Here is a 15748-nt window from a genome sequence, read left to right on the forward strand (position 1 = left end):
CTTAAGCAATCAATTTCCCTCCTTCCCCACCCTGTAACACATCCTTTAAACAGCTCCCAGCCGCTCACCTGGATGACCTTATAGAAGTAGGCGTACTGCCGCGCTGTGTTCTTATACTGGCTGAAGACGTCATGTATGGCCTGTGTGGACTGAAGGTAGCGAACCTCATCCTCTTCGAAGTAGAGAGGGGTGTCGTATTCGCTGGGGAGGGTCTGAATGTAGGGCTGCCAGAAAGAGTTAGGGTCGGCTCGCTCACACAGCAGATGAAAGGCCAGTGTGATGTTTCCCATGGCTTGAAGAATTCGGTCTTGAGAATACAAGGGCCCTGAATTAACCCAGAAGGTAACAGCATCAGTTCCACACACTGCTTTAAAAAGTGTTCATTCAAAATATATATTAAAGTTATAGGAATATCTTGATAGTCATGTAACATTTAAGGTAAGGTGCCCTCTTCTTTTGACATTCTTCTACTATGTCAGATTACAAGTGTGGAAAACACTTCGTGTGGATTTGGGGAAATATTTCACTAGTTGAGAAAACAACCAAATATAGTCCCTAGTGCCACAAAATGAAGTTTTATATATTTTTATCATTTTTGCTCTGCCTTGAACAAAGAGAAATTATTCTCACCCAGCACTGAATTTTTAGCAGATTCAACAGTCATTAGTAATTTTCGTGGAACCCATAAAAATAATTCTTCTGCCTAGGAGGAAAAAAATAATAGTAGAATCACCAAGACATGTTACAATTGTCAATCCAGCTACATCTATGGTCAGAAATCCAATCACAATGAAATACAACTTAAGGTTGCCTATAAGCATTTTATTTCTAATTATCAAATACACTTTTAAATGTAAACGTTTATGTTACAGTTAAATGAGTAGAAGCATCGTCTCGAATCCTGTTTCCAAAGAAAAACTATATACACTGGGGAAAAAAAAAATCAAAAAAGCAATTCGAAGCAAATATAACAATTTGGGAATAGAGCACAAGGGTGCTTATTTATTCTTTGCTGTACTTAAGTTCTAAAAACAAAACAAAAAAAATTCTACCTCCAACAAAAACCCTAACCTGCCAGTGTGAATTGCTATTGAGTTTCTGAAGCTAGAGTAACATTCCTTCCTCCACATGCTTGACCTTAAAGCACACGGATACCAGCGAAAGCACAAGCCTGTAAGACATACTCTGGTTACTAATTTTTTCCCAAGGCATTATCTCACTACTTTGGCAACATGAGATGCTTCTTTCAGGAAGTCCTGTCCATGTGTCTATACTGCCTGAAGCATGCACATCAACATAGTACCTTGAATGTGGTGATGGTGTCACGGGTATATGCATATGTCCCAGCTCATCAAAACATATACATTAAATATGTGTGATTTTGTATATCAATTATGCCTCAATAAAGCTTAAAAAAACATGCACATAGTGAGGACGGACCACCGCTAAGATATTCTGGGCAGCATCCATACTAATGATGCTTCTCATCAGAGATGAGAAAAACGTGTGACAGCTGGTTTACTCTTGCCATTTACCAATGTCTACTATTTATTTTTATGTGTGTCTCGTCCCTTACTATATCAGCCTCATGAAGGAAGAGATCCTGGTGTTTGGGGAAGCACGGTATAATAACAAGCAAGGTACTATTCACACACTAGATATTTAACAGGTATCTAATAAACCAGTGTATGGCTTATCAAGGTATCATTGAAAAGTAAACTACGACTTGACCAGAGATGCTACTGGAAGTTTGAAGGGACCCAAATAAATAACATCCATTTCCTCCACCCAAGTTCTGAACCAACTGAGAGAGACACAAGAATACAACAGATGGTGACACAAAATATCACCTACGGAATCCCAGAATTAGACAGACTCCCCACCTAGTTACAGGCAGGACTGGAGCCCCGACAGGCCTCCCCACGTGTGGTCTGCCCTGTAAAACTCCAAGGGTGGAGAGAGCAGGGGAGAGAACACATATGGCAACCAGCTCCCACGGAGAAAAAGGCCAAGCCCAGATCCTTCTTCCAGAACCATCAGATCGTTACACCTCCTCTCTAGGAGCGGCATGATGAGGGCCAGGGAGAGGCCTAGAGCCCCGCCGGGGGCTGCTGCTCCCTTCATCTGGAAGGAAGGACCGAGAGTGGAGAAGAGCTTTGTCCCTTAGCACATGGATACTTCTCTTCGTCTTTCCCCTCCCCTCTGCTGCTGCTGTCTCCGTAAGTGGTACCTCCAGCCACTCAGTTACCCACTCCAGAAAACCGGTCCGCATCTCAACACTGCCCACCCTCCACCCCACCCACATCCAATCCATCACAGGGCCCTGTGTGCTCTCCCTCCAAACCACCCAAGCTCACATCCTCCTCTTCACTCAAATCTCAAAAGCCCGCGAGACATGTTCTCTGGTCTCCTAACAGAGGTTCAGAGATGTGACCCGACTTGCCCCACTCACTGGCTGACAGCACAGTTCCAAGGAGGACGACCTGGGAGGGGCTGTCTACAGCCCTGGGCTGAGGCCCCTCAGGACCACGGGGCCAGCCGGGAGACCGCAAGTCAGGGAGAGGGAGGTGGGCTGCACGCTGCCGACATGCCCACAGTGTGCTCAGGACAGCCCGAGACACCTGTTTCCAAGCCCTGGGCCCTCCACGCCACACCACCCAGATGCTCTGAGAGCCCGCCCCCCAGACCAGCAGCTCACCTACAAACTCACCTTGATATCTCTTGTCGCTCTCAAACCGAAGCCCTCTTCTTTGAAGTTCACCATTTCAAAACCCTCAACAGAGGCTCCATTTTCAGAGGCCCATTTCATTAGATCAGGAAAGTAATCTTCTCTTTTTCCATCAAAAGTAACAGACAGACCTATATCAATCCGTGTTTTAGAAAACAAGAGCTACTTTTAGAACATATCAGTCATGCTGCTCTCAGAAAATAAAAAACAGACCACTGGAACTAACTACCTAGAAATAGTAATAAGACTCCAATCTTGAAAAAAAAAATCAAAACTGACCACCAGATGTCACAGTACATACCTTAACTAGTGACAGGAAAGGTGAGTTAAAATCCTGAACGCCCTGCTGGTTACAGAGCAACAGCTGCTGTTCCCAGGTGATATGAATATTGGTGGTCAGCTTCTATTAGGTGCAATAACAGGGATGGGGAAAGCCTTCATGACCACTGGAGGTTTCTAGAGCAACCTGCCATCTCTCATGTGCACACTTGCTTTAACAAAACTCCCACGAAAACAAAAATCAGTAGCTCACATACATACATGCACAAGGAGACATCTGTAAGGAGGAGCCCTAGACCCTGATTCTAAGAGCACAAAACTGGAACGCTCTGAAATTCGTCCAGCAACTTAAATGAGCAGCATCTATATGTATCACTGTAAGCGAAACACAAAACTTAACACTGGTTTTCTGAAAGTCCAGTAGTATGATACCATTTACGTAAATTGTTAAAATGCCAATTACTACCATCTATTTGTATGGGGTTATATATGAAGCAGAAACACATTCACTGTAAAGACAACGCCCCCCCCGAGGGGGAGGGGAGGGGAGAGGAGGGAGTGGGATGGAAGTGTGGGGCTTCAGCTGTGCCTGAAACGCCTAATTTATTAAAAACAAATATAAGAACCAATCAAAGCACGGAGGGAGGGGAAGACATCGGACCAGTAGCTGAGAAGGAAGGAAAGAAGAACTTGAACCGACAAGACTCTGGCATGTATCCAATTGAGATAGTAGCTGCTTAGGTGTTATTTTTGGCACTTTTCAGCACGTTTGAAATATCAAAAAAGATGAAAAGCCATGCATAGGAAAAATCATTATTTTTCTGAGGAATAAAGAGAGAGGAACAGGAACTTCGACCACATGGGGTGCTGGGCACAGAACCCAGCCCAGGGCCTGTGGCCATGTCCCCAAGATACAATTCATGGTTAACTAGATCTGTGAAGCAGGACTGCCTGGCCTGGGGCCATGCCAGGCTAGGTCTGCAAAGGTACCTGCTAAATGGATAAAACTGATTTTGTTAGGGATACTCTAAAACAGAATTTACTCTTCCCTTATTGAGAACTAGTGAATGCTCTAACTTCAGTGCCAGTTATAGTAAATGGTCTCTACTCAGCGCAGAAACTCAGGATATAAAAAAACTTTTCAGCAACCAATTTGGTGAGCCAGGATTAGCACAGTCTACCATTTAATGCAAATTAACACATTATAAAAGAACCCGTCCCCATTGAGGGTTTGAGACTATCTAACCTAAAGACTGCATGTTTGCAGATGTGCATGGGAGAGCGGTAAAACTACTCCCTAAGAGGGCAAATACAAAACAAACCGTCTTCCCACTAACTTTCATGGCAATAAATAAAAGGGGAGTCAAAGAAGTTCTCTCATCCTTCTGAACGCAGGCTCCTTATTATGCTTTCTCCTTCTACCTTCCGTGTGGCCTGCATACAAATCTACTTTTTGTGCTTTACAGCACAAAAACAATAGGTATATTGAACACGCTTTTCCGAACTGACACTTGGCCCCATTGCCAGCCTGCCTGAGAATCATTAAGATGCCTACTGAATACACCCTGGAAAAACACAGCTTGAGAAATATAACTACATCTCTTATTAAATCAAGACATATTTGAGTTCATTGTAAATCTTGACAAGACACTAACCAATCCGTATATATTTGTGTGTTGACCACACAACACCATGTACTGGCCTCAAACCCTAAAGGAAACACAGGATGCAAAAACAAATTTAAATATGTATTTCATAAAATAAAAATAAATGAAAGTTATACCATCTCAGTCCCCAGATAGAAAAACTGTCCCCGCTGAAGCTCAACATTTTTATCCCTTCCAAAGCAGCAACGGCACCTCAAAAATGGGGAAAATCCTGATGGATTCCCAATGCAGTTTCCCTCCCAGTATCTAGGAGCCCTTCTACAACCACCATCCAGACAGGCACGGAGGCCTGAGGGTTGATGCCAAGACCTTCATTCTCAAAGCCTCTCTGCTTATGCCAGGTTTCCACAGGATATTATTAAAATGTGATGATCATCTGAGGAAATTTACCTTTTTGTTTTTTTCGTATTTTCTCAACTAGAGACCGGATCTGCACATACTCTTCCCATTCTTTTCCTGGGCCAGGGGCAGGACTACTGCATTCTGTAACACAAAAACCATGGCACCCAAACATTTCTTTCAGCTTAACCTGTTAGTCTTCAGAAGAAAGAGGATCTGGGTTTTGTTGTTGCTGTTGGTTTATTTTTAAAGGACAAAGATGTATAGCTGTGATGACAGAGGTGAGAAGTATAAACCAGGTATACTTTTTTAAAATTAATTAATTAATTAATATTTGTTTTTTGGCTGCGTTGGGTCTTCGTTGCTGCACGCGGGCTTTCTCTAGTCGCGGTGAGCGGGGGCTCCTCTTCGTTGCGGCGCGCGGGCTTCTCATTGCGGTGGCTTCTCTTGTTGCGGAGCACAGGCTCTAGGCAAGCAGGCTTCCGTAGTTGAAGCATGCAGGCTCAGCAGTTGTGGCTCGCGGGCTCAGCTGCTCCGCGGCATGTGGGATCTTCCCAGACCAGGGCTCGAACCCATGTCCCCTGCATTGGCAGGTGGATTCTTCACCACTGTGCCACCAGGGAAGCCCATAAACCAGGTGTACTTTTTAAAGCACGTAAACCCTCTGAAACCACCCAGGCCACATATTACACTGTGACCACGGGACATAGGTGTGAGCATCTAACTTGCATCTACCCCATTCTTGCTGCTCTGATCAATTTTCCTCAGAATACTCATAACAGGAAAATCTAAAAAGCTAAGCTAAAATGCAAAACATTTTCCTGAAAACTCTTGTGGATGGTGAAAAGAAGATATATTAAGAGTCAACATTTTTTTCTAGTTAAACTCCATAACAATGACTCCCTAAGGGAACCAGTTAAATTGGACATAAGGACAATTAGTCAACAAACATTTCACATCCTTGTGTAAGGCTCTATAATAAGCACTCTGGGGGAGTTACAAAAAGAGATGGCACAGTTGCCGCTAAAAAAGAAGCTAAGATTCTGTCGGGCCAAAACCGAAAGACCTACCCACCAAGACCGGAGCCATGGCAGTGGAAGGCTGCACCCCGGGCACCCGGCCTGTCAGCGGCCCTGACCTTTTAAGACAGTATCAGTTTGAAGAGAGAGACCCCGACCACATTCCTGATAAACCTCCTGGCCCCCTTTGTTCCCCACAGAGAAGACTAGATGTGGTAAATAATCAACAGGGGTTGTGGGGGTAGGAACCGGGAGATGGGGACTGACACATACACACCATTGATACCATGTATAAAACAGACCACTAATGAGAACCTGCTGTATAGCTCAGGGAACTCTACTCAATGCTCTGTGGTGACCTAAATGGGAAGGAAATCCAACAAGAGGGGATATATGTATATGTATAGCTGATTCATTTTGCTGTACAGTAGAAACTAACACAACATTGTAAAGCAGCTATACTCCAATAAAAATTAATTTAAAAATTAATAATAATTAACAGTAACTAGTTATGCATTGACTCATAACTTAGGTTAACCAGTCTTACTTCACTCTTCCATCAACAAACACTGACTGAGGCCCCAGAATACAGGAGCCTGTCCTGAGGCCGCCTGTAGTCCAGCAGGAGAGACAGGTGGGGGCGGGCAGGTACAGCCGTGCTCTGTGGGAGCCCACACTGACCTTCTGGGGGGGGGGGCTCCCCACAGGGGGGATGGGAGAACTCAGGGAGGGACCTGACCCTGACTCGGTTGCTGCCTGCCTGCCTGCCTGTGTCAGGGAAAGAAAGTGAAATTTTTATTTGGGGGTTAGCCTCTCACATAATCTAAACATAAGGGGCCAAGAAAATGAGACAAACGTAGTTAGTTAATCGAGTGACCACGGCTAAATCTGAAACATACAGAGCACCAACTTAAATTCCAATTTAAAGAAAGAAGTTACCAGTTTACACTAACTTGCTAAAGCAAGTATCGGCACTTAACAGATACTTAATTTCCTAGAGCAAGAACGGATAACTTCCATATGTGAAACTGGAAAACTATTACGAATCACTGAAAGTAAAGGGGAGGGAGCCCAGTTCCTACGGTTTGCTCTCTGAGCGGCACGCTGCGCTCACCTCTGGCTTCACGGCCCAGTGACCTTCAACCTTCACGTGCCATAGCTCACATGGGGCTCGAGACACTCTATTTACTGATGCAAGCACTGCGACTCAGCAGGGTTAAGGGACTGGTCCAAGGCCACACTGTTAAAAAGCAGTGGAGTCTGGCCTGGCCCACCGGTGCAGGCGTGGGGTGGTTATCTACATTCATCCGTTCTGTCGTCCAAGCCTCCTTTAACCATAGTTACAGTTGGTACCGTACCTGTTAGGTAAAAGTTACCTGTTGGAACCTGTTGGTACCGTACCTCCATTTTTACAGGCAGGGAAGCTGCAGGCTGGGGAAGATCTGTAACGTGCCAGGTCCCATGGCTAAACAAGCTGGGATCTGAACACAGGCTTGTTTCACCACCTGCTCCCCAGACCAGGGACCCCCACGCGGTGCATGGGTGTGAGGAGAGAGACACACGTGTCCCACACAGAGGCGGGAAGGCCGAGCCGAGACTTACTCTGCAACAGCTCACTGGTTAGGTTCAAGGTTTCCTTCGGGGACACGCTTGCTGTAGCACCAGTGCCTGATTTCTGCGTTTTTACTCGACTCTTCTTACCCATTTTCTGACTACGGAGAAGAAAAAGAAAAAACAAAGAGAAAAGCATTACATTTCCAAAGAACAAAACTGAGTAATAAAACGTGGCACAGCAGTGGCTCGGCCTTGAGACATTAAGATCTTACCTCAAAGGTGCCATATCCTGAAGTTTCCCTCCAGAAAAAGCAACGTGTAACTAACACTAGTATTTGGAGGCACTCAAATGTGAAAAAAAAAGCTGCTTTGTAGTCTCTGGAAGAAAAGTTCGTTCCTTTTCACCTACAAAAACTACAGTAGAAGCAACTTTTACTCTAGAATTTTTTTCAAATTACATAGACTTCATTGTATATCCTAGTATTCTGTGATACTACATAGATAGAAGTTACATCTACATTCATGTATCACACAAACTATCACATGGCCACAAAAACCTATATATTCTCTCCTCCCTCTGCTTTAAAAGAATAATTTCCCATAAAGAGTAACTATATCATAAGCAACAGATTAGACCCTCTAGACACATGCTGAAGACATTTTAGAGATCAAAGAAACTTCAGAGAGCTAATTCAATTCCTTAATCTTGTTTCAAGGAAAATCCAAAGTACCTTGCCCAGGGTTTCACAGGAAGTCGATGGCAGACCCTACCCTCGAAAGAGGCCTCCACTGCCCCCCAGTCTGGCACTTCAACCACCCTGGAGCCCTCAATGGTCTAACAAATAAGAAATGGCCAGGATATGCCACAAGCAGACGAGACAGTGGGACAGGGGATGCACCGATAGACGCCGGGCAGAGATGTTTATAACATCTGTCTGAAAACATTTTACAGCAGTGAGTCACGAGATGTGTCTTGAAGAAAGAAAGGGACTGGGATGTATGAAGAAAGGGTGGGCAACTCTAAGGCAGGGCAGGAATGAGGGAAGCACATGGCAGGGCAGGGGGCACAGCACCCCAGGTGGAGAGGTCTCTGTGGGGAGCGGTGGGAAAGAGGACCCCAGCTGCAGGAGGGCTGCAACTGTTGCCTGAGGACTTTGATCTGAGCATTCCTCCTAAGACAGAAGCGCTTGAGGATGACAACCCAAGAAGACGGAGAGCGATCCCCCCAGAGAAGCCACTGGAGCCACCCACACACTAATGAATACCACACACCACGATGATGCTCCATGGACCCCTCGCCAAAAAGCTACAATTAATCTCAAGGGAGAACCAAAAGGCGAACTCTGACCTACTTGTTTTTTACAAAGAGAAATGACTATTGTAGTGTGGAGAGCTGTGATGGGACAAAAGGTTGAAAATGCATATTCTCCTGCAGCCTAGCTGATCACTGATTCCACTGCAATGACTCCATGCAAATACAGGCCATGCTAAAACAACAGAAAATAGCATTCTATTAAAGGGCTATCTTATGTAGCTTCTCTGATGCGTCTGATGCATGAAGTATACTTTGTAACTTACGTATCTAAAAAGCCTTCTAAAACACAAGAGTGGAACACATAGTGCCAGGCACCCTGGAACAAAAGTGAACAGATAACAATACCTAAAACTTCGGCAGCAAAGAGAATTAGTTATTTTGAGATCAAAAGCAGAAGGAAAAAAAAAGTGTGGGGTGGGAGGAGCAGGCGGGGGAATGGTTTAAGCACCTTTCCTTAAGCTCAAGGACTAAACGAGAAGGAAGCTCCCGGGTTTACTAGCTCACGGCTGACAGCCCTGGACAGAGCACCTGCCGTCTTCTTTGCACCAGGCCCTCTCCACATCTACCAACGGCATCTCTGCGGAGGACCACTGAACTTGACCTGAAAACAACTAAGACTACCAGTAAGCCTGGAAAGTAGGGCTTTAATCACACTTCCAAATATAGCTTGGCAGGAAGAACTGTGAAGCCCGCTGTCAGAGATGGGCTTGCCGGCCTCTCCCTGCCAGCGTGACCTTCTGTGTGTTAGGCGTCAAACAACTCAAATACATCACTCAGATAGGAACTCCAAGACCCTTCCCTCCTCTTAGCAGGCCTGGGGCACAGCGAACCCAAGGCAGCCGCGCCCCGCCTACACCAGTCCCCCCAGCACAAAGACCCGAGGGCTACAAAACAGGCTTCTTCACTCTGCCTGCAGCCCTTTTCCCCTCCCCACCCCAAGTCTTCCCTCAGGAATCCCTCCAACTCCCATCACTCTCTGGCATCTAGATACCTGTCCTGAAATAACAATCGTTAATTAAAGCAGCAGCAGTAGTGACCCTGTGTGCAGTCCTTAACCTCTGCCAGGCACTGGGCTAAGATCATCTCTTCATTTGATCTTCCCGGACACTCTAATCAGTAGGTATTAGCCTCATCTTTTAGAAGACATTCTCAAAAACGTGAAGTCCTCCATCTTTGTCCAAGGTTAGAGGTGCAGTTAGAACTCAGGTCTGCCTGACTCTAAAGCCTGTGCTCAGCCACTGCCCCACTGCTTCTGTGACATGCAGAGCAAAAGCACAGGGCGCCGCAGGGAGCAGGAGGGCAGACACGTCTTCCAGACCCGACACCGACAACATCCGGCCAAGTGGTAACACCCCTGAGTATCTCAGGCCACCTGCTCGTCTTGAATTCACCTCTTGCTTAGACTGTAAGTGTCCTGCGTTCTCCCTGCCCAAGCCCACCCCTGCCACTTAAATCTGCCCCCACTGAGTAACAGGTACCAATATACAACACAGGTGAAACTTCAAAACACATCAGGAAATTAGCACCTGGGAAAGCAGCTGTCCTTGAACTTCATACACATGCAATTATACAACATGTAGGCTTCTTTTGCTCAAGGCAAGGTCTTTCCATGGCTCTAAGGTGACACCTAACCTCCCCAGCACAGCCCTCAGGGCCCTTTACTGCTTCACCCCATTTTACTTGCCCGGCTTTATTATTCCCATCACCCCTTACACAACACAGCTCTAGGATCTGCTCTTGTTCTCCCCTTTTCCTGAAATAAAGCTACCCTCTGCTAACCCTGTCTCCTCCTGGCAAAATTTTTCACATACTCAGTCAAAATGTCCCCCATGGCCTTGAGGAAATTCCGGGCTCCTCCATGCAGCCCTCACTTCCATGCAAATCAGTAAGAACGGGTCAAGTTCAAGGTGATTAACAGATGCTAAAGGCTTGGCTTACCTTGAGATCAGTCTTTTGGAATTCTCTTTGGACTGTTTCCCTCCCACAGGGATATAAGCCCTAAAGAGAGAAAGCAGCCTGCCCAGGTTAGACAGTAAGAATCTTCCAGTAGGCATTAACTCGCTTCTCAATTAAGGAGGGGTAGGGAGATGGCTGTCCTTCTCCCCAGGGGATGTACCTCCCTGGGGTACAGGACCCTAGGTCCAGACCAGCTCTTAATCTGTTCTACCCAGAAACCGGGTTGACAGTGACCTCGCCCAGGAAAGCCTCCAGTCACTTGGACCCACTCTGTCCCGGGGCTCCTAATTACTCAGCCCCCCCGCGCACTGAATCAGAGGCATGTCCTCAAGCCTTAAGTGTGTACTTGAAGAACTAACATTTCTGGAGGGTGGGGGTTCTCTGTACCCAGTTCCATGGCCCAGCAGCCGTTTTTCTGAACTTTACAGACGTCAATGTCTACAAGATTCATTTGCCTCTGGATTCGATATGGTTTGGCACCAATTCTTCTCGCATTTGTGTGACAAATGTACCACCTAAAAGTACCTCAAAGGCGGTAGCCCCGCATTTACTTCTTTTCACCCCACAAAGCATTAGGCCCTCCTGCCACCCTCTGCCAGCTCCCTCAGACCCTCGGCCCCATGCCATCCTCTGATCCACATGCTCCCTCTTCTCTGCGGCCTACGTGCCTTCAGCCCTTGGTGACGGTGTCTGAGTCTTGACTCAAACCCCAGCTCACCGACGGCCCCCTCCCCACTCCACACCCTGCAGAGCTCAGCCCTGGAGCCCCCACGGCCTCACGCGCTGTAGCTGACATCATTTATGTGCCTACCTCACCCACTGGTGTGGCTTTCTGTCTTGTGGTGGAAAAAACCCAAAGCTTCCATTTCTAAATTATCTGTAGGGTCTAGTATGGTGCCACGGACACAGTTGAGGGTCAAATATTTGTTGAATGAAGGAAAATCTTATTTGAATTTACTAGTGTTACTTATGGGTAAGATTTATTTCCCATCACGATAGTAAGATTATACAGCAAGGAACCATTTTGATATATTCTCCCACCAGTGACAGAACAGTAGCCAAAATGAGACATTTACTTAATACTTAACTACTACTTCTAAGAACTAGGATGACTCTTAAAAAGTCAAAACATAAATTTATACATATAAAATTCACATTTAAAAAATAGTTTCCTTTGGGAAACCGTAGTTTGTTGTTAGAAAAGCTATAAGATATTAAAGTTCATAAAAGAACCTCTCCAATAAACACAAACTGAATTTTTAAAGTGTTTTTGGTCTCTTAGAAAACAACCAAGCAGGAATAAGTCCATTTCCAATAGAAATGGAAGAGCTGCTACTCAAGCACAACTTCAAGCTCCGGGGGCACTTGTGACTGGGGGCACGAGCATCTGTACGGCTCTCTGCACTGGCCAGACACGTTCCCGCCACAGCCTGCAGAGGCCAGTGGTGACCACTGGCATGGCAGGGTGCTCAGGCATGGCTATGACTTGGCCAAGAGCCCACAGCCAACAAGCAGCGGACCTACAGCTTCAACCTGAAACCCTGTGTTACATCCAGCACATTTGCAACTAAACAAGGTCTCCTGCATCCACATGCCAGGACCACACCAGCTGCTGCAGACGACCACAGCCAGATGAGGGACAGCCAGCCCTGTGGGCCACAAGGGTGAGGAGATGAGGACCCTGGACTCAGCCTGGATAACTCCTAAAATGTGCGGGCAAAGTAACCAAACAGAGAGGGGTAAGGAATAAAGTACAGGTAAAGAAGAAGGACTAGATGTTAAGATTCAGTCTGAGAAAGTGTTAGAATCCAGGCTGAGTGGTTTCCTAAACTCAACCCCCTTCTGCCTTGTTTAGCTAACAAAGATTTCCCCAACTTCATGGATTTAAAATAACTACCTACCCTGTTCATTTATGATTCAAAAACTTGTTACATACAATGAATAATTTTCATTGTGAGTTCAGCTGAATCCAGGGCTAGATTCCAAGTTTCAACAAATGAAAGAGCCAAATAGGTATCCTGAATATTCTTAGTGCTCTCAGTGGAAAAACAGTACCTATTAGTTTAATTCATCAACTTCCTACAAAGACCAAATATTTCTCTTCAATATTTATTTCAAATATGTATATTAGAAAAATACAAAGATGTGCTAAATTAGATATGTGTATGCACACACAAAGTTAAATTCCAAATTTTAGCCAAAGGTACAATGCTAAATGAAAGATTTTTCCCCCCAAAGTTTAGATCGAAAGCAGGTATAATTTCCAAATTCTTAATGAATTATCTGGGGAAAACAAATATACAGTAAAAAAGGACTTAAACAATACTTAAGACAAAAGAAAATAATATGCAGAAAAGCAATAGGATTGACAAGGCAAAAGGATTCTACAGTAAACAATTACGTTGACAGTCCTTCAAAGGAAGGGGCATCTATAAAAAGAAACAGCAAGCTAAGAGTTCCACACATATCTACATTGCTTCACCATCAAGATATTTTAAAAATCTACAAAATCCTCAAAATCTGGCTCTTTATAACACCATAAACTATTTAGCAAGTCCATCAACAATCTCTCCACCTAAGAGATACAACTTTCTAAACTTTAGGAAACAGTAAAATAGATGGCATATTCAATTATTTTTTAAATTGCTGACTAATATGCAAGTGTCATCTGTAATCAACAACCACTTCTGACCAGTGAAGTGATTCTTTCACACATAATCTGCCTAAGTGAGGAGAAATAAGAACACAGTGCATTTAAGGAACTTGGCTGATGGCGTGGTGGGCGTGGTGAGGGGGATACTTAACCCATTTTTACAAAGTATACTTCACACCTACTGAACAGACCGAGATGGAATTCAGCTGTGTGGGGTTTTTTTTCTTTCCCCCAAAATTCTAAACGGCATGAATGTATATTTGCGATATTCTTGAGTTGCTTTCAACTAAATACAACTAGAATAAACATTTTTGATTATACTTATTTGGTAATTTGGTAAACCAGAAAACCTTAGCTCAAACCCAGCATCTGTTTTTCAATGTATGCTGCATCTTCCCAACTTTACAGCTGGTTTGAAGGGAGAGAATGGTCCTAGGGCTTCCTCCCACCTCAGGCTCCCAGCTGTAAACGGACTTGAAGGGAGTGTGAAGCCTGCCTAATCTTTTGGAGGAAGAAAAGAATCTCACTAAAATACTTCACAGGCCATTAGGATCAGATTACTACATACTGAATTAAATACACAAACTACAGGATGATGGCCTAGGAAAATGAAAGCACTCCCAAATTGAAAAGCATTTAACTGTGCTAAGCTCTCTCTCCTCCAAAAACTGATGAAGCATACATGGTCCTTGCGCTGGTACCATGTTAACTGAAATACTGGAAACACCTCTCTTTGCACAGTAGCAGGATCTAGTAACAGGGTCAAGCCTTACTAACTTATACAGGTTCAAGTAGCTAACTAGCACTCATCATTCCAATCTCTATCAAAGGAGACACTGATGTGTCACAGCTCAAAAGTACCAAGAAGTCAGGGCAAGCAGACAGGCGAGATGATGGAATTAATTTCAACTCAGTAGCTACATGCATACCAAGATGAATGTAGACCTATAAGCTGCATGTAATTAAAATTTCAATCTTTATACAGAATCTGGGCTGTCATATATACATATATAGATAGATACGTAGATAGATACAGATATACACAAACTTGAGATTTAAACTTGCTCTCTACAATGTTTTTGCTATATTTCCACTAATACACATGATAATTTTAGAGACACTTAAACCATCTTTGATTGACTTTTCAATACGTAATAGTCTTAGTTTTAAACTGCTATTGAATTAAGTTGTAAATACACTTAAAATGAGGCTCCTATTTAAAGGAAGTTTCAAAACAAACTCTTCATAAAGCAAAGAATCATTCAGTATCATGAATAACCATTTCCTATTATAGCTTTCTAAAAGAAAAATGTTAAGGGTGAAGGAACAGCTAGCTATAATCTGTCAAGAAATTACTTTCAAACCACCCACATTCCTCCCATAAGGATTCTAGATTCTAGAATTGTGGAACATCAGGTTTGGAAGAGACCTCTGGGGCTATCTGTGTTAACCCTCAAGCCTGAACATCTTTAAAATAAAGATATCTAATATTATGTAGCAGGTATGGTTATCAAAGTGCTTTGCTCTCCACTGCCAAATTCAACCCAAGGAGATGAGTCCCCAACTTACTGTGGTTCACGTTCAGATATTTCAACTTTAATACAGATGGTGCAAGCGCATACACATTCAGTAGAAACCTTGAATTTTTATCTTTTCCCAGGCTAGTGATATGCAGTGTGATACCCTCTGGTGATGCTGGGCAGTGGCGGCAAGCCTCAGCTCCCTGCCGGTTACATGGAGCATGAGGGTAAACAACGAACACACTTACAACCCTTCTGAACAGACAGCCATTCTGTTTTTCACTTTCAGTACAGTGTTCAAAAAATAACATGAGATATTCAGCACTTTATTACAAAACAGGCTTTGTGTTAGATGATTTTGCGCAACTGTAGGCAAATTAAGTGTTCTGAGCGCTTTTAAGGTCGGCTAGACTAAGCTGAGATGTTTGGTACATTAGGTATGTTAAATGCATTTTCGACAATGGTATTTTCAACATGCTATCAGGATGTAACCCCATCATAACTCGAGGAAGATCGGTATAGCTAACACTGCCTTACTTTTCTACCAGCCAAGTGAATGAGTGAATTCATGCTTGCATTCAGTGCACATTTCTTGAGTATCTAATATGAAATGCAGGGATAAGTGAGACGTGGTCCCACAGTCTTGAGGATAAGGTGGTAACCAACTACACCCTTTGTTACGTAAACTGACCTTCAGCCAGATACATGTGCTACATTA

The 15748-nt window shown here is 44.2% G+C and overlaps 1 protein-coding gene across 2 annotated transcripts in view; it reads right to left on the reverse strand.

Moving 5' to 3' along the window:
- SETD3 (SET domain containing 3, actin histidine methyltransferase) overlaps positions 1-15748 on the reverse strand; it is a 69826-nt gene that overhangs the window by 49573 nt on the left and 4505 nt on the right. For both annotated transcript variants that reach the window (XR_003795865.1, XM_029237675.1), the window contains exons 2-6: positions 7635-7744; positions 5065-5157; positions 2711-2859; positions 631-703; positions 69-325 (exon numbers count right to left, since the gene is read on the reverse strand). Coding sequence is in view for 1 of the 2 variants with exons in the window: in XM_029237675.1 (XP_029093508.1) it covers positions 69-325; positions 631-703; positions 2711-2859; positions 5065-5157; positions 7635-7737 (675 nt within the window). In the remaining variant the exon portion in view is untranslated. The remainder of the gene's footprint in view (positions 1-68; positions 326-630; positions 704-2710; positions 2860-5064; positions 5158-7634; positions 7745-15748) is intronic.

Source organism: Monodon monoceros, unplaced genomic scaffold (genome assembly GCF_005190385.1).
Source record: "Monodon monoceros isolate NGI ecotype Baffin Bay Population unplaced genomic scaffold, NGI_Narwhal_1 Super_Scaffold_21, whole genome shotgun sequence".
In the NCBI taxonomy this organism is placed as follows: Eukaryota; Metazoa; Chordata; class Mammalia; order Artiodactyla; family Monodontidae; genus Monodon; species Monodon monoceros.